General features: G+C 52.8%; 1 protein-coding gene across 4 annotated transcripts; it reads right to left on the bottom strand.

The window, feature by feature from the left end:
- Positions 1 to 188: 188 nt before the first annotated feature.
- CCDC15 (coiled-coil domain containing 15) lies at positions 189 to 17,163 on the bottom strand. 4 transcript variants are annotated; one of them, XM_075116206.1, is made up of 12 exons: positions 17,106 to 17,163; positions 15,881 to 16,070; positions 14,046 to 14,195; positions 13,019 to 13,201; positions 11,228 to 11,332; positions 7,327 to 7,491; positions 6,123 to 6,242; positions 4,293 to 4,396; positions 1,863 to 2,042; positions 1,642 to 1,790; positions 779 to 948; positions 189 to 206 (listed from the first exon to the last, which is right to left on the bottom strand). In XM_075116206.1, the coding sequence occupies exons 2-11, from the start codon at positions 16,052 to 16,054 to the stop codon at positions 827 to 829; spliced, it is 1,452 nt and encodes a 483-aa protein (XP_074972307.1). In that variant the 5' UTR covers positions 16,055 to 16,070; positions 17,106 to 17,163; the 3' UTR covers positions 189 to 206; positions 779 to 826. The 4 variants fall into 4 exon arrangements, with proteins under 4 accessions (XP_074972307.1, XP_074972306.1, XP_074972304.1 ...); XM_075116205.1 differs by lacking the exon at positions 189 to 206 and adding an exon at positions 210 to 402; XM_075116203.1 differs by lacking the exon at positions 189 to 206 and having other exon boundaries at positions 524 to 948.
- Positions 17,164 to 18,044: the final 881 nt, after the last annotated feature.

Genomic DNA, 18,044 nt, shown 5'->3' with positions numbered 1-18,044 from the left:
CACACTCGTCCACCTGTCCTTCCTGCCGCGGTTAATATTGTAGAGGTGGCAGGAGGGCAGCCAGCAAGCAGTAAATATTAATGACAGCTTGTGGTGCAACCTCCATCCAGGAACGCATTACCCCACCGGTGTCGTTTTTGATAAAAACGATCTTGCTCCAGCAACCCCTGCCAAGGAGCTGCAGCAGCAGAGAGACACACACGCACCTGGAAATTAAATAAAGATTTTTTCACCCCTAGGAAAAAGCTCCTTTCTGGAGCAAAACAGAGGCTGTGGAAACACAAGTTGGGTACCAAGCTGGGAGGATGTTGCTGAAGGAGAAGTCCTCATGCGGAAGAAAGTGAAGGAGCAATAAACACCTGGCTCTGGATCGTGACTCAAGAGGCAGGAGCTGGCAGAAGCCTCAGGGAAATGGATAAAAGGGAATGGGAAGGAAGAGGTTAGAAATCAAGAGGTTTTGACCCCACGTACTACCTTGTTTCTCCTCATTTTGCACTCCCAATAAGACAAAAAAAAAAAAAACAAACTTAAAACCAGTTTATTCCGCAGCTGAATGCTAAAATTCCAGTGCCTGCCTATAAGCCAGCCCCGCAGAGCGCTGGGCTCCTTCGCACCCATCATGGCCCCGTGCTCCTGGTCCAGCCGAGCACGCACACGGAGCAAAAAGGGAGAGGTGCAGCTTAAACCCGAGCATGAGGAGTAGGAGAGCGAAGGTGCCGTCCTGCGGGACAGAGCGGAGGGACCCGCAGGACAGGGCCCAGCCCCGCTCTTTACTTACAACAGTTGCCAAAATACAAGGTGGGGACGGGGGACGCAGCTGCCATCGTCACAGATGCTTCCCCCAGTGAGCACAGAGCGCGGCCAGGTCCCGGAGCGGCAGCCTCGCCGAGGAGCTCCTGCCTGTGGGGTCGCAGGACAAGATGACCGACTGCAGAGCGTGGCTGTAGGCTGAGCGCAAGGGGGATGCAGAAGAGATGAGAGTTTCACTTACGGCCCAAAACTGGGTTTGGCTTCAGCCTTTTACCATAAAGCAGTGAGAACTGGTTTTTAAGGTAAACCAACATGCCTGTACGTTTCCACATGCTTGTTTGCACACTCTGCCCACTCCGCCCACTCCTGAGCACGAAGCCGTATGCAAGCCAAAGCAGGAAAGCCAAAGATTTTTTTATAAAGCCCCAATTTCTCTATTTCTTTCCCTAGAAGATGACTCCCAGTTGCTCAGCCAGGTATTTTTCCAAGCTGCACTCCAGATGAGAGCACTCTCCATCACCTAACGAAGACAATTTCCACATCCTCCCAACGGAAGATTCAGCATTTAAGGCAAAGAGGTTTTCTGGGCCCATAACGAGCCCGTTTTGCCATGTTTTCCTTATGCTTCTCCCCCTACCAACCCACAGATGTATTGCACAGAGGCTGGTGCTTTGCTGAGGATACCTCTAAGCTCCCTGAAGGGCCAGAGGAAGAGGCTGGGTTAGAAACAAGCAGCAGAGCACCCAACTTGCCCCCTCTGGAGTGTATTTGTAAGAGCACCTCTACACAGCAGCCCAGGACCAGGGAAGTGTCTAGGCACGTTGGATTTCTCCCTGTGTAATGAGGGATCCAGGTCCAGGTGCCTCCTCTCCAGAAGCAGGAGGCTCCTACCTTTGTGGTTTTTGTAGAAGATGCAGTTGTTGGCGCAGGTATCCGGGTGGGAATCCCAGAAATCGGACCCACAGGAGCACAGCGGGGGCAAGTCGATGTTATACAGTTTTATCTTCTCCCTCATCTGGGCTCTTAGAGCTTCGATGTACCTGCAAGGGATATAATAGTCACCTTTGCCAGTAACACCTGGCTCTGTGCAAGGCGAGGGGATCCGGCCGTACCTCATGTACTCCTTATTTCGCTGCTGTTTTTCCTTAATATTTTCTGCTCTCCTCTCCTGCAGTTTAAGCTGGGCCAGGGTTTCACAGGTGCCCTCTCCCAGGGAGGGTTCTTGCTGCTCAGCTGCCTCCTGCATCCTCTGCTCTTCCGCCTGGCGCTCATTCTCCTTCTTGCCCTTAATCCTGCAGGCACACACACACTTAGAGAAGGAGCTTCCCCATCCCGACCTCCGTTCCCTGCCAGCCCACAGTTGGAAGACCAGGGCCAGGCGATCTAGTTGCTGCTGCTGCTTTTGCCCCAACTACCCACAGCAGGTGAAAGTAACTCTGTGCTAATTGTGGCATTGACTTACAAACAGCTTTAAATACAAAAGGGTCAAAAATGCTCTCCAAGCCTCCCTTCTTTCTCCCATATGGAAATACCAGCCTACCAATGCTCTCCTGCCCTTGACCTCCTCCCTGCCTGCTAGTTTTCTCATTCCAGCTCCCTCCTGTAACACATTCACAAGTGCCACCTGCTGTTCCCCAAAAGAGCTGCTCTTCTGCCCTTCCAAATCCAAGAGTAGTGCCTGGGCTCTTTTAGATCCACCAGAAAGGACCGACAGCTCAGCTTCTCCACTTTGGAGCTCTCCTGATCACGGGGCAGCTTGGATCCTACCGTAAGCTGTCCTTGCAGCTTCCAGGGCCAGGACCATAATGGGGCTGTAGAAGAGCACTGGGTACAGCGGAGAAGCCCCAAGGATCCCACACCTACTCCAAAATGGGCTTTAAGAGGCATTTTTAACCAAATCTTCCCCTATTTCCTCTGTCTCCCTTGCACCAATGCGGCGCTCCAGCCCTTTCAGTGGAATCTGGGTTGTATAAGTCACACCAAACTCAACGCATGTTCCCTTGACAAGCAGCAATTACGAAGCACAAAGACTTTAAACCGAAGCATCTGTCATTTTATTCCCGCTGATGAGGACCAAATGCAATAACACGTTACAGGCTGATCGCTGCCAAAAGGCATTCAATAACCCAAAATATCAAGCCTGGGTAGAAGCCAGGGGGAGAAAGCGTAATTGAATGAGACATTTTGGATGTTACTCCATTTGGTGGGGGGGTCAAATCTTTACATCAAGAAGGAAAGTGCTGAAGCCAAACTCCTCTGGTCAAGTTATAAACTCCAAAATGTTTTTTAAATGAAGTGGTAATAGAGACTGAGCTACCCCACCATAAATCTTCTGCTATAGAAACTCAGGCCAAGGCCAACTTAAGGCTTTACACTAAGTAATTACAAAACCAGCTCTTTGCTGCATATACTCCGAGTGGCTTCCAGCCCCAGCAGTGCCCCTGCAACCAGGGAAAAAAAGTATATAGAGAATAAAAAAAGATATCACACTAATTAGGAAGTTCCCTGGCCCTCACCAGCACTTGCAGGGCAAGAAAAGTCTCTAAGCTCCCAATTTAAGAGTCAGGAATGAAAAGTGACCATGAAAATCCTGCCCTCGGGTTTCCGTGCTGCTCCCACAGAGCTGAGCCAGCGTTAGGGGCTGAGGTGGTCGGAGCTACACCACTTTATTTTATAGCGAGGCAGAGACAAAAAGAGTCTAGTTTCTTTCCTATTTTGGTGTGAATTTGCAGAGCAACTCCTTAACGAACCCCTTGAAAGGGAGAAGACAACTAAACCACCAAAAGAAGTACTGATACTTTTACACAGGTACTGAGTTTTCAACTCCAGAACAAATCCTAGGAAATCTTTTTATTATACTATAAACGTCTATTGCTGCGAGGGCGAAGGGTCCAATATTAAAAACCCTAGGGATAAGATCAGTTTAACAGCGGCAACATGGCCTCACCCCAAGGTTTCTAAACATGGCCTGTAGCACTGGGTCTTGGGATCAGCTCCCAAGAATCACGCTTTAGCGAGCAGCAGCCCTCCCAGCCTGATGTTTTGGCTCCCAACTCCTATCCAAGCTGCGTGGGGACTCGGACGGCAGAGACAGTAGCACTGAGCGCCTCTGAAGGACTCAACGTGGCCCGAGGGTCTCTCTTGGGGGGCTTGGTCAAATGAATCCCTGCCCAGGGTTAACAGATCGGGCACTAAACTAAAGCCAGGAGATAAGTCAGGCTTTACAACCGGCATTCGTATTGCGGAGCTTCTTTCAACCTACTCCATGATTTTTAAAAAGTTGATAACATGGCCTTTTTAATCCCTCAGGGGCGGCTTGCAGCCAAGGAGGCAGGGCGCTACCCATCGCGTGGGGTTTTTTCATATCAAGCTGCACAGTCTTCTCAAAGCCTCCGTATTTGGGCTGCGAAAAGTGCCTTCTGAAATACCGCTGCCTGGTTCACACCAGGCACGAACACAAGGCCTTTCCAGCCTTAAGAAGGGCCCTGCCTGTGACGAAGGAGGAGACACCGCGAGGCTGGGGCTCATCCGCACGTACTCACTTGGCGATTCTCTTCTGCCTCTCTTTCTGCCTCTGCTGTTCCTTCACTTGCTCGCGCTCGATGTTCATGAAGAGGCGCCTGTATCTCAGGTACTGATCCTGACGCTGCGGGAGAGAAGAGGCACCTTTGAGAAGGATGTTTGGGGGCAGGCCGGGACATTGAGTGACAGCAGCGCTCAGCCTGATTCCTGGAGCGCATGTCTATTGGGATAGAAACCTCATGCCTTCCCCAGGAGATCCTCAAATGTCCCCTAGCACACACACCCCAGGGCTGAGAAGCTGGAGAGATGGTGGCGAGATAGGAGAGGAGGGCCAAGACATCTCAGAGCATCGGAGCTTTGTATCAGCATCCCTCAACTGAACCTTCCTGTGGATGGAAGCTCCACCACCTCACAAATTCCTAAACTCACTTTTCTGGGGGTTCCCACTTCAACCCACTACCCAAGAACTTCATTCTGGGGACTGCTGGTCCTCTGCAGTTTGCTGGAAGCCTGCATCTCCAAAAAAAAAAAAAAAAAAGCATGGACAACACCAAGCAGGACCCGCTCCCCGCAGAACCACAGAGGTGGCAAAGGCACTGCTGAGACAAATCCAAGAGCCCTGCAGGGAACACCCCCACGCGCTTGGTACCTGTACAGAAGAGGTTTAATGTCTGGGCTTCAGCTTAACCCCATGAATGCAGCAAGGACAGGGAAACCTCCTGGCTAAAGCTCACACCAGAAGTCCTCCCACCCGCATGGGAATTGGTCAGCATGCAGCTATTTTGAGCTCCACGATGCCAGAAAGTTTAAGGCACAGATTTTTCCTCAGCAACACCGAGAGCTGTGGGCTGAGTTTGTCCATCTCGCCCAGCAGAGAGCACCCCGCACAGCTGGGGGTAAAGGAGCCGGAGGAATCGCCAGGCAGAAAGGAGGGAAAGCCAGATGGGAAACAAAACCCATGAGGAAGGGAGTGCTGCAAAACCAGTTATTCTCAGAGCCAAGAAGATAAAAAGCAAGGGGCAGAGGGAACCGCTGGGGGAAGGAACAGCCTGACAGGCCCCAGCTGCTGTCACAGAGTCCGGAAACCACAGCTAGATTTTGGGTCGGCTTGTCGGAAAAATGCATGCAAGGAACTAAATAAAAATACCATTTCTTCTAAGTCCTTTTGAGTTTTATGCTGTAAGCTGCAAGAAAGCCGATGAAAGAAGAGGTAAGTGTTCCCCTTCGGGTCAGAAGGAAGCAGGAAAATAAAAGTCACTTCCTTTAGGCATCCAAGAGAAACACCATCTCTTCGCACTGCCTAGATTAGCACGAGGCAAAGTGCCCCGGACGCAGGCTGGTAAGGCCTCGTTGTTAAATCAGCACGAGGCCTGCATCTGTGCGTGAGTGCTACCACCCTGATGCCGGTTAGGTGCTGATATGGTAGAAACCTTTATACTCCCAGCCTTAGACCCACACAAGATGAAGCGGGTTTTATTCTTCTTTTTTTGTTAAAGCATTTTTGGCAGCTCCCTTCTCTCCCCTTGCAACTACAGAAAGTGACACCTTTGTTTTCCCAGGCAAAATGAAGGAAGCCCATTTCTCCTCCAGCCCTTCAGAGCCATTCAGATCCCAGATTTTGTGGGAAGAGCAGCCAATGGTTGCACCACTTACGGTCACAACAGACCTTAAAAAAAGAACGCAGTTGGTTTGCCCAAGGCCTGAGACACCATCAATGCTGACAAACGTAGTGCCTGATACATGAAAGCTGCTCTTGACGCTTATCTGAGCTAGCAGCATCCCCTACGCTCAATACCTTTCAGTCCTGATATGGAGACAAAATAATGGGGACTTGGCTCCAGCAGACAAACCTGCTTCTTGGTTTCCTCTTGGTCTACACCGGCCCAGAGCATGAGGGGAGCCTGGTAATAGCTGTGCAGCCTCTGGGGAGGCTCAGGCGAGCTTGAGTCCTTCACCGGTCCCTCACAGAACTGGAAGATAATGTAAGAGAGTGGCATCAGCATCTGCAGGGTCAAGTTTCTCATCTTCCCTCAGCAAAATACTCCCAACAGTCCTCAACAGGGTAACGCGCCCATGAGCTGTGCTGTTTTTTGGGGTATAGGTTGGCTATAGACAGGAGAAACACGGGGGACATCTCCGTACAGGAGCCTGAGCACCAAAGCTTTGTCAGAGCACTGCTGAAGATATCCTTGGAGGAGGTTTCTGGTTTATTTAAATATGGATTCACACCTCGCCTCCCCAGATTTTCATTCTGAACTTTGCAAAGTGCAAGAAAAATACCAATAATCAAGATAACAAAAGTGTCAGAGAATTCAACAGCCAGTGACTCCCAAAACCTCGGTGTAAACCTCTGCCTTCTTCCCTCTGCTCAATATTTGTCAAGCCAGTATTTCTGCTCCTCGCTGGACTAATCACCAGCCAAGGCTGGGCACACACCGCTACAGCCATCAAGTATTTGCTAACAACTCCAGGTAATCGGGGGCGAAACATTTACGCATCTCAGATGTTTAAGGAAAGTCTGCCTGAAGACAAAAGAGGAATCAATAAATACATCAGCTCAGTCCTCGCAAGCAGAGGTGTTCACGCTGCCTCTAAGGGAGGCGATTCACCAGCCCTGAGGCATAGGAATCGGCACAGCCTGCTCGCTCCCCTGATGCAAAGCGGTTTTTTTTAATCTTTTCTAGGAGTTTTCTGGCTTATTTGACCAGCCGCAGGTCCCGCCAGCCCCAGAGTTCGGTTAAGCGTACGATGCAATTGCACTCTCAGTTTCAGATTTCCGCTGAGCGCCGGCCAACTGGCATCACGAGGCAGGCACAAAAAAAACCCCTTTTGAAGCCACAGCTGTAAGATGAAAGCAGTGAAAGAGAAGCCGCCAATCTCGCTTAGCTCTGACACAGCTCTCAAGCCTGTTTTGACAACAGTAGGCTTGAGAGTTAACCAGGCCTGAGGGAGCAAGTGCTCTACCAGAACAGCAGCCTCGCCGCCTCTGCCAAAATAAACCCAAATCCCAAAGATTCGAAGCTCTTAAGACCAACTGGCCCGTACAAGTCTTACTTTTGCAAATTCAATTTTGATGTAGAAGTCATCTTCTTGCTCAGCTCGATGCGGGGCGGCCCCCTGATCTTGCAGTTCAGCCGGCAGATCGTGGTGTCCTGCTAGCAGCAGTTCCTCACTCTCATCTTCTGCGGGTACCGTGGCTGTCCTGCAAGACTCCGGTTTCTAGAGGAGACGGGCATAAATATGAAATTCAAATGCGCCCGCTTTGGTGTTGAGGGCGAATTCGACATCCTTCGTGCACAGGTTAGAAGTAGCTTTAACCCGAGGGTGCTGGCTCTTTAGAGTCAGTTGAGATCTGGCGAGCAGCAACATGATGTGTTCAAGCATCGCCGCAGGGCATGAGAGCCAGAAAAATCTGAATTTAGCAGGGTAACTCGTGACTACGCTCTCACCAACTGCAGAAACAGAGGGACAGACGTGTGCGGGGCGAAGGAAAGACAAGGAAATAAAAGACATCTCCAGGCACCGTTTCGCAACTGCGAGGAGTCGGAAGGGTGGTGGGATCTCTGGAGCGACACTAGACTCCTTCAGATGGTAAGTGGGCAGGCGCCCCGGTAGCAATTAACAATATTTTGAGAGGCAGCAGATTGTTTCCTACAAACTAAAAAAATCAAAATGCCAGAAACAAGCTCGGAGCCAGGATTTCTGTTTTTTTTGATGGGAAGAGCAGGACTGCTGACAGAGGGAGACGACGGATCAACAGGAGGAGAGCAGGTCACACCAGGGATCCCTTGAGATGGCCCTGCTGCAGTGCAGGAAGGACAGAGGATAGCCTGGAGTTAAGTCTGAACAGGAAATTATTCGATAGGCATAGGAATGACTCTGTCAACCCTGTTATGACAGAAACACAACACAGAAGAGCTGCTTCGATGAGGGTAAGGGAATAGGGGGGAATGGTTATTGCTTTGTAAAGATGCTCCGAAGCCCTGAAGGTGGAAGGAAATGAAACGGTGGGAAAAAAAACACCCCAACTCTGGGGAATGATAAACTGGGGAAAAGAATTTGAGTGCTATCGTGCTGGGGACCTTCAGCAGCCTACCAAACCCTAAAGGCAAAGCGGCAGGAAGCATGGTGAACAGGATCATCTGAAACACAGGGCAGGTCATTTCCACGCAGTTACCGTCCAGGTAATGCTTGGGAAAGCAGCAAAGGAGCTCTTTGAATGTTTTTGACCTGAACATAAGTCTCTGGGAGGGTGCAATGATTTTGGGAACACTGGTTTTTGATCGCAGGGAATGCAAATCTTTTGAAGGAAGAAGAAAAATTAAGAAAATGCAGAAAACAGGATTGAAGGAGAAGCAACAGTTCCTTTAAACTACCCAGCTAGAGTGGAAAGAGAAGCCAGACAGCTCTGGCTAAGCCCCAAGCTCTTCTTGCACCCACGATCTGCATGAGCACGGAGGAAGCAGAGCACGGGTCAGATTACCGAAGGTATCATGCAGCAGACAACACAAGCACGTGGGGAAAAGAAAAGAAAAAACAAAACAAGGGCCAGAAAGGCCAAAGCTCTAAGCAAACCAAGACAGAGGAAGGTAACAAGCCAGGCTCTGGTAAGAGAGACTAAAGCACTTGCTACTCAAGGACAGCCATCAGAGGACACCAAGCATAACAGCGCTTCATCTTCTGGGCATCGGCATTCAGCCAAAGGCTTGCTCTGAGCTGACAGCAGCAGCAAGAAAAATCTTGGATTGTTATTGAGAAGAAAAAAAGTCAGATTATTCCTAAAAACTGAAGTTTTTAAGCAGGCAGGATCTGCCCTGGGTCACTGCCAGGAGCAGCTGACAAGCTGCAGCCCCCCCCCCCCCCCCAAATCTGTGGAGGCCCAGGTTACCAGAAAAGGGCACGACCAGGGTCTCTTTTTAAATAAAGGCGGGGAGAAGGAAATACTAAAGAGGCTTTTGGAAAACACAGGAAGAAATCACCTCACAAACTGCCTGTAAGCTGCTAGAAAACAAGATAAGCAGCAACCACCGTCAATTTGTCAAGAGCAAGTCATGTCGAGCTGGTTTGAATTTCTCCCACAATAGAAGAAAGAGGCCTCGGGCAAAGCGCAGCGGAAGACGTCTCTGGCTTAGCTTAGATTTTGACATGGCCTAATTCAACACTTGTATAAAGAAATACCTGTTAGATGAAACTATTATATGGGAGGTGCAGTGCAGATTAACAACACTACCCAGATTCAGCCTCAGGAGTTCACTGCCCAAAAACAGAGTCAGAACTAGGTGGGCTCTGCTTGATAATGTCATTATCGGCCTGGGTGATGGAAGAAAGAAGCATCTTGATTACATTTACCGACCCCACTGAGCCACTTGAAGTTGCAGAAGCATTTGAGAACAAGCTAAAAATGCTTGGGTTCAAATCAAAAGAAATCAGCTGGAATAGATAGCACAAGGAAATTCACTGAGGACAAAAGCAAAGGGCAAGGCAGCGCACTAGGGCAGCAATTACCAGGGTGGTTGAGTTCACAGCAGCCTTTTGCATCAGAAGACAAGGGGATAAACGGCTGTCCTGGCTAGCCATGAACATGGCAAACCTTTATACAGGGTGAGAGAGTCAGATTAATATTAGAGCTTTTTCCCCTCTACTATCTTGGAGTAATAAAACAGAGTAATGCAATAAATCAATAAATTCCTCCCAGAAAAAAATGCCTAGGGAAGCTGTTAAATCCTCCTCGCCAGAGGTTTGAAGAGAGCATAGATTAATTGTGGCTGCAGTAAGGTTCAGGTGGGAGGACGGCCCAAGATCCCTCCCAGCCTTGTTTCTCACCCGCCACAGGACTCCTACGCATCCCGTTCGCTATCTGCTGCAACCCTCTGCCTCGCGTGGGCAGCGACTATTATTCATGGGAGGCTTTAGTGCTGCTAATAACTAAGTAATGAATCACTCCCTCTTGCTGAGCACTCTGAACGCACCAAGGACTTAAACAGAAGGTATGTTTTGTGGCCAAAACAGATAAGGTGTTTGAGTCCACAATTATACTGTTTCTGTAACTCTTGTTCACCGAGCTGACTTCCTTAACAGAAATCCAACAGTACACAGAGGAGGACAAGCCAGACCAGCCCTTATATAAAGGGTATTTTCTAGATAACAGCCAGCCAAGATCTACTTCACCTTTGGTGAACCCGAGAGAGATGGGAATGAAGAATTGCAAGACAGGCAGGAAACTGGCTCTGGAGGAGGCAATAAGACAAAATACCAGGTCGGGTCACTGCCGGTATTCTCCTGGATGGACAAAGTATGTCAGTTTAAGAAAGGTCTTGGCACAGGAAGGAGGATAACCGCTGTGACACAAAGCTGCTCGAGAACTGGACTGACCAAACCAGGATGAAATTCAACAGAAGACAAGGTGAGGCACTTGGGCCTGGCCCCCTTCTGAGGCTCTATGCACTGCTTCGAGGAATGCAGATGCATGCCAACAATTCCCTGCCAGAAGCCAGCCCTGGGTGAGGAAAACCCTCCGGATCTTTGCCACCCACAAGAAATGAGAAACGAGGGACTGATGCAAGTGAAATAGTTGTTGACGTTTGTTGAAGAAATCAGGGCACCTAAGGGGAGGGCCGATCATCACATTCCTCCCAGATACCCAGAGCACAATCTCAACCTTTAAAAAAATCTTTACTGAATTTTTGTTTCCTAGTTTCTCTCTCCTTGGTCTCTGCAAACAGAGACATTTTCACCCACTTGAGGCTGCTGCCTTCTCTGAAAGGCAGCAAGAGCAGAGGGACAGAAGCCTTGGCCCACTGAAATCCATCAAGTGGGTCACAAAACCCCAGTTTGTTTCACTTCTGCTGGAGAAAATCACTGAACTATGCTTTGGATTCGTTAATTAGAGCCAGACCTTCCACAGTCTGTAAGGTAATTCCTCTTACCCTACCCCAGGCACCCACCCCTCACTCACCTCTCGCTTCCAGAAGCCGCCAGGGAGCTCAGGGGGACCCGCTCCTTGGGGCACAGTTTTGCAGGACGCCAGCCTGCGCCGAACTTGCTTCACAGTTTTGCTAAGCTGCAGTTAAGAGGGAAGGTAAAGACAAGACAAAACAAGAGGTCACCAGCTGCCTTCTGTGAGGGCTACGCCAAGTTTAGCCACACAGAAGAGATCTCCTAACGTACCCTGCTCCAACCAAGGTGCTTTATCAAGGGAGCGCAACAAAACACACAGTGAGCTTCACCAGTAGGTAGAAGGTAACCTTTAACCCAAGGTGTCTTTCAGAGCTGCCCCCATGCACTAAAATCCTCATCCAGGCAAGGTAAAGGGCTTGGTCACGGCTCATCCACTCCCAAATCACTTTGCTGAGATGCCAGAAGTCCCAGATCCCCGATTCTCACATGCCTGGTGCCCAGCCAGAAGCGAATCTCCGCCCCAGGGGAAGCAGCCCTTCAACTGGAATAACTCCAACTCCGAGGCGAACACATGCACTTTCTAAAATGCCAGATGCAGCAGAAGCAGCACTATTTAAAAAAGGCTTAAAGAAGTCCCTAAGGCAGGTTTTCCACGATTTCGCGATCCCCTACGTCTGGTCTGCAGGAGACAAGCCGCAATGAGGTGGCACCACCTAGTGACGCCTCTCTGACACGGCGGGCCCGCGCAGCGACGAGTCCCTGCGCGCAGAGTGAAAATTCACTGAGTCTACAAGCAGCAGGGCAAGTACAACCACAGCATCCTCCAGGAAGACATCTAGAATCATAGAATCACGGAATCATTAAGGTTGGAAAAGACCTCTAGGATCAGCAAGTCCAACCATCAACTCAACACTACCCAACAACCCAAGCCAACACCCCCAGGCGTCCTAAACCATGCCCTCAAGTGCCACGTCTACATGGTTTTTGAACCCCCCCAGGGACGGTGACTCCCCCACCTCTCTGGGCAGCCTGTGCCAGGGCCTGACCGCTCTGGCAGGGAAGACATTTCCCCTCATCTCCAACCTAAACCTCCCCTGATTCACCCTGAGGCCGTTCCCTCTCACCTGTCACTGGTGACTTGGGAGCAGAGACCGACCCCCCCCTCACTCCAGCCCCTCTCAGGCAGCTGCAGAGAGCGAGAAGGGCTCCCCTCAGCCCCCCCTTCTCCAGGCGAAACCCCCCAGCCCCCTCAGCTGCCCCCCAGCACACTTGTGCTCCAGACCCTGCCCCAGCCCCGCTGCCCTTCTCTGGACACGCTCCAGCCCCTCAAGGGCCTTCTTGTCCCGAGGGGCCCAAACCTGAGCCCAGCATTCGAGGTGGGGCCTCCCCAGGGCCGAGCACAGGGGCCCCATCCCTGCCCGGCTCCTGCTGGCCACACCAGTGCTGACACAAGCCCGGGGGCTGGTGGCCTCCTTGGCCACCCGGGCACTGCTGGCTCATGCCCAGCCGGCTGTCAGCCAGCACCCCCAGGGCCTTCTCCGCCGGGCACTTTCCAGCCCCTCTGCCCCAGGCCTGGAGCATTGCCTAGGGTTGGTGCAACCCAAGGGCAGGACCTGGCCCTTGGCCTTGTTAATCTACTCTCCATCTGGATGCTCCAATGAGCAGTACAAAGGATTACAACAATACGCAGTAAATCAAAGTGAAAACGTAAGCCGGTGTTTCATTCAGTATTAAAATCCTCAAGGATGTATCACAAACGACAAAGAAGTATCACCTGTCCTCCCTTTCAAGCCGTGAGCAACCAGAGCGATGAAGCGGGTATGGGAAATGCAGGAGGGGAACCGCTCACCTGGGCGGCTTGCTGCTGGAACGGCTCGCTCGGCGTCCACTGCCGCTGTGCTGGGACGGCGTGAGCACCAGGACCACAGATGGCGGGTGCGGGGTGGCTCCGGAAAAGGCACGTGTTCTTCCTGGGGGTCAGGCGCAGCGCGGAGTCCGAGTACTGCGTGGCAATGCAGCTCTCCCTCTCTGCCTGCCAGGACACAGGCCCCAGAGTTAAAAAGCCACATGCAAATCTCTACCCATCACCTAGCAGGACATCACCCGTGCTGCGTGGGATTCCATGGCATTTCGTGGGCTGGATGTTTTCGCTCTCCACGCTGAGAGGGGGACAAAGAGGCACCAGGCTCTCAGGGGTTGAAGGCATCTGTGGAGCGGCGCGAGCAGAGTTACATGAGGACATCCCCACTCAACCATGCCTCCCGAGCCCTGGAAACAGCCCAAACACCCCAGGGGTGGCCAAAACCGTTGACATTTCAGTGCTTCACAGTCAGTTTCTGGCAAGTCTTCCTGGCAGTTTGTTTAAAAGTACAAAGGATTAAATATATTCAACAGGATATTCTAAAACAAGCCCATGGTGGGGGGGGAAATGGGAATGTGGAGACGGTGTGAAAGTGTTGCTTGCGAACTATGATTGCCCTGGCAAAGCGACAGCAGAAACAAGCTGCTTTGTTTAAAACTCAACCAGGAGACACCCACATCGTTCACAACTCTGGCCTGACTATTTTTTAACTCTGCACAATTCCGCACAGGGCGCCGGGGCTCTGTTCTGCCACTGCCCAAGAGAGCCAGCGACCTTTCTGCAGGGAGGCAAAGGGCTTAGAGCGCCTGCAGCACCGGAACAAGCCAAGGCATTGTGCTGACCTCGCTCGAGGGGACACCGTTTGCGGCTGCGGGGGCTGCTGTGACCATGAGTTTCCTCATTTTTTTTTCCTTCTTAACACCTTGATTTAAGGTCTAGTGGGGTTTTTTCCCCCCGATTTATGCTGGTTTCAGAGGAGTTTGTCCTGGTGAAGCCAGGACAGAGACGTGCTTACTGCTTCGTAGGACTTCTGCAGCTGCTGCCTTCTTCGCATCCTGACCTGCTGGTTCACCCGCTGCTTCACCTCTCCCTGGAATCGTCTCAGGCTGGCTGCTTTCTCCCGTTGCAGCTCCTTCAGCTCCTCCTCCACCTGAAATGCTGAAGCCTGCAAGAGGCGAAAGCAGATTTTACATGAGCTTTGCTACATCACAGCGTTACAGCGGCTTGTACTGTGCCTTCCCTTCCCTGCATTGATGAGCTGGGCAAGCAGCACCCAGAGCAAACTTAACGATGTTTTGGTTTAAAATCTGTGCAGCAACAGCTTGGACAATGTCTACTAAATTATTCCAAGCTTGGATTGAATGTAACTAGCCAGACACGGAGCGTGCACACCTTTAACTCTCTGCAACACACATGGAAAGGGAAAAGGAAAAAGGAAGGTGGCCTCAGAGCACCTCCCAGCCCCTGCTCCCGCAAAAGGGTGCGCAGATAGAGTCTGGATCCAAAAGGAACAGGGCAGCCTCTGATCCCACCAACGAGGCTGGAAGCGCGTCAGGGAGGCGGTTTGCAGAGCGCAGCACAGGCGGGGCTGCCGCTCTGAGAATGTCTGAAGTACAAAAATAAAAGCAATGACCTAAAAAAATAAAAAAATTGTTTTTTTCTTTAAGGTTCTCACTCAAAGTCAAGCCAAACAATTCTGTTGATGCTACCACGGTTTAAGCAAAGCGGTATCGCCCTCCCAGCTGTTGCCGCAGCATGGCCTAAAGCAAGAAAAATCAGCGAAGGGAGAGAGGAAAGGGGTGAGTCTGAAAATCAATCTAAAAAAAGCCAGGTCAGATGCTCCCTGCATCCCGCTGACCACCAGGGACGTCACCAGCGGCAAAGCCAGGTCAGCGCAACCAAGCAAAGCACGAAGATGGGCAGAAACCTGCACCGTTAGCGATGAAACCGAGCCGGAGCCACACGAAACAGCGCCATTGACAGCTTCCTCCGCTCCCCGTTGGTGACCTCATTAGCAATTCTGTTGCAAGAGGCATTCATAGATGTATTTTTAATACCATCCCCTGGCATACGGAAGTATATTAAATAAGCTCCGATAACCCTGCATGGCTTCACCCACGCCCAAAAGCTCCTGTGGCGGGGGACAGGACTGGGAGCACCCTGGCCCCCCAAAGCAGGCAGAAAGAGTTTGGCTCCCCCAGAATTTTCACGGTGCCGAGGTGGAAGTTACATGGAATATGGCAATGATTCATTTCCATATATTATCTCAACCTTTCAAGATTTAAATTACAATATGGAAATAAATCATCTCAGAAGGGCAGGAGCTGCTGTAACATTTAGACATTAATTACAGGGGACTGAACTCATCATCCTATATTTAATGCACTTTTAGTCCTCTTATAATAACCCTCAAAGCAGAAAGCCCTGAGATAAGCATCAGTAAAGATTTCTTAAGTGTTTCTAACGGGGTGCAGCAGTTCAGACCCTGAAATATTTAAAGAAATATATAAAAATTAAATAAGTGGAAATAAGCAACGTGGAAATAAAACCTCAGCTCACCCACACGCTTTACAGGAAGCGAAAAGCAACGTTAATATGGCAGGGAGCTGTCAGCCGGGTACGGCCGCGGGCACCTCAGAGTGCAAAGCTACGGTGTGGAATTCAAACCCCAGCGCTGATAAACCAAGGAGCATCTGGGAACAGCGAGAAAAAACCCACACGGCGGCGGGGCACAACCCTTACCAGCTTCTGGTAACACACTGAGAATCTATAGGCACGGCTAAAATTAAAAGCGTAAAGCAAAGAAAAAATGAAGTAATTATTGGCGACCCCTGGTTAGAGCCGACTCACGCAGGCCAGGCTCTCCTGCGGCTGCTCCAGAGCACTCTCCACCCAGGCGCCCACGGCGGCCACGCTCTGGTTCCTCTCGGCCAGCACCCGCCAGCTGCACCGCGGGGGTCCCGCCTGACGCCCCCCAGGCTGCTCCCCGGCCCCCCGCAGCCGCTCCTCGGAGGGCGGCGGCATCGCAGCACCTTTGGCCCTGGGGAAGGGGCGGAGGTGAGCATACCCCTCCTCGGGGGCACCCTGACTCGCAGCCCCCCACCTCTGCTCAGCCACGAGGCACCCCATTTCCCACCACACCACTGCACCCCCTCCCCCGCCTCCCCACACTGACTGGGGACCCCCAACCCCTCACAGCTGAGTACCCCCCGTGCACCCTCACACCAAGGCACCCCCCTCCCCATCAGCCTCCCCCACTGCACCCTCATCTCCCCACACCCCCTGGGTGCCCCCTTCAGCCACCAGGCACCTCCATGCCCACCCCCTTAACCCACAGACCCCCCTCGGGCATTCCATAGCACCCCCTGTTCCTTCATCTTCCCATAACCCCAGCCCCTACAGCCCCCTTCCCTCACCCCTGGGCACCCCCAAACCCTGCAGCCCCCTCCCCTCACCCCCAGGCACCATAAGCCCTGCATCGCCCTCCTCTACCCAGCAGCCCCCTCCCCTCACAGGCACCCCCAAGCTCTGCAGCCCCCCCAAATCCTGCACCCCCCCCCATCCCCAGGCACCCAAAAACCCTGCATCCCCCTCCTCACCCCTGGGCAACCCCTCCCCTCCAGGCACCCCGAACCCGTGCATTCCACTTCACCCATGAACCCCCTTCCCCTCACCCCCGGGCACCCCCAAACCCTGTACCCCCTTCCTCACCCCGGCACCCCACTCCCCTCACAGGCACCCGCAAGTCCTGCAGTGCCCCCTCACCCCTGCACCCCCCGGCAGCCCCAAACCCTACACACCCCCTCACCCCGGGCTCCCCCAAACCCTGCACCCCCCCTCCCCTCATCCCCCGGACACCCGAAAACCCCGCACCCACCCACCCCTGCACCTCCCTCCCCTCCGGGCACCCCCAAACCCTGCACACCACCCCACCCCCCCGTCCTTGCACCCCCTTCCCCTCATCCCCCGGGCACCCCCAAACCCGACCCCCCCTCACCCTCGGGCACCCCGCCATCCCTCACGCCCCCTCCTCTGGCCCCCAGAACGCCCCGAGCCCGCCCCCGACCCCACCAACCGCCACTTCCGCCTCAACCGACGCTTTGAATCCCGGCGCCACTTGCGCCCGCTCGGCCCCACCCCATCCCCGCCCCGGACACGCCCACTGGACGCGCCCCCTTCCCCGGGCCCCGCCCCGTTCCCCGCCCCCGGCTCGCTCAGCCCCGCCCCCACAGAGACACCCGCCCTACACCCGGGCCGGAGGGTTCGCGTCCCGCCACGGACGGGCAAGGTGGGGGGCGGCGGTGACTGCTCTGTGTTCCCCCAAAGCACCCCCGAAACAACCCCCTGATCATCCCTGAAGCACCCCCAGAGCGCGCTCCTGAAATCCCCACCAAATATCCCCGCCGTGTCCCCCACAGCATCCCTGAACCCCCCCAAAGTATCTTCCTGTAACATCTCCCCACAGCATCCCCCCCAGAGGCCCCCCTACAGCATCACCCCAAAGCATCCTCCCCACCCTCACAGTAACCCCCTTAACATCCCCCAAAAAGTCCTTCAAAGCATCTCCCTATGGCATCCCCCGAAACCCTCCTTATAGCCTCTCCCAAAAAGTCCCCCCAAAACACCCCCCCATACCACCTCCGCATAACACCCCCCCCCAAAAAAAATCTCCCCCAAAGCACCTCCAACCCGCTGGGGCAGGATGCTCAGAGGCCTCGACCCTGTTTGGGGCCTGCAGAGCCTCCTTGGGGTGGGGGGGGACGGGGACGAGCAGGGGCTCACTGGGGTGATGAGCTTGGCAGGTCTCAGTGTGGGGGTGGGAAGTGGCTCCGGGCACCCTGCCCCGCATCCCCGCTGCCCTATTCAGCGACGCCTGGGGGAACCGGCGCTAATTGGCACTGGGGCTGGAACGAAGCCTGGACGCCTCTGCGGCTTCTTTATAAAGCCTGGGAAGAAATGGGGCGGGGGGAGGGGGAAAGTGGGGGAGCTTTGTTTGGGGGGATGGGGAGCAGCT

This window comes from Phalacrocorax aristotelis, chromosome 22 (genome assembly GCF_949628215.1).
Source record: "Phalacrocorax aristotelis chromosome 22, bGulAri2.1, whole genome shotgun sequence".
Classification (NCBI taxonomy): domain Eukaryota; kingdom Metazoa; phylum Chordata; class Aves; order Suliformes; family Phalacrocoracidae; genus Phalacrocorax; species Phalacrocorax aristotelis.
This window is presented reverse-complemented; position numbering and strand designations above follow the sequence as displayed.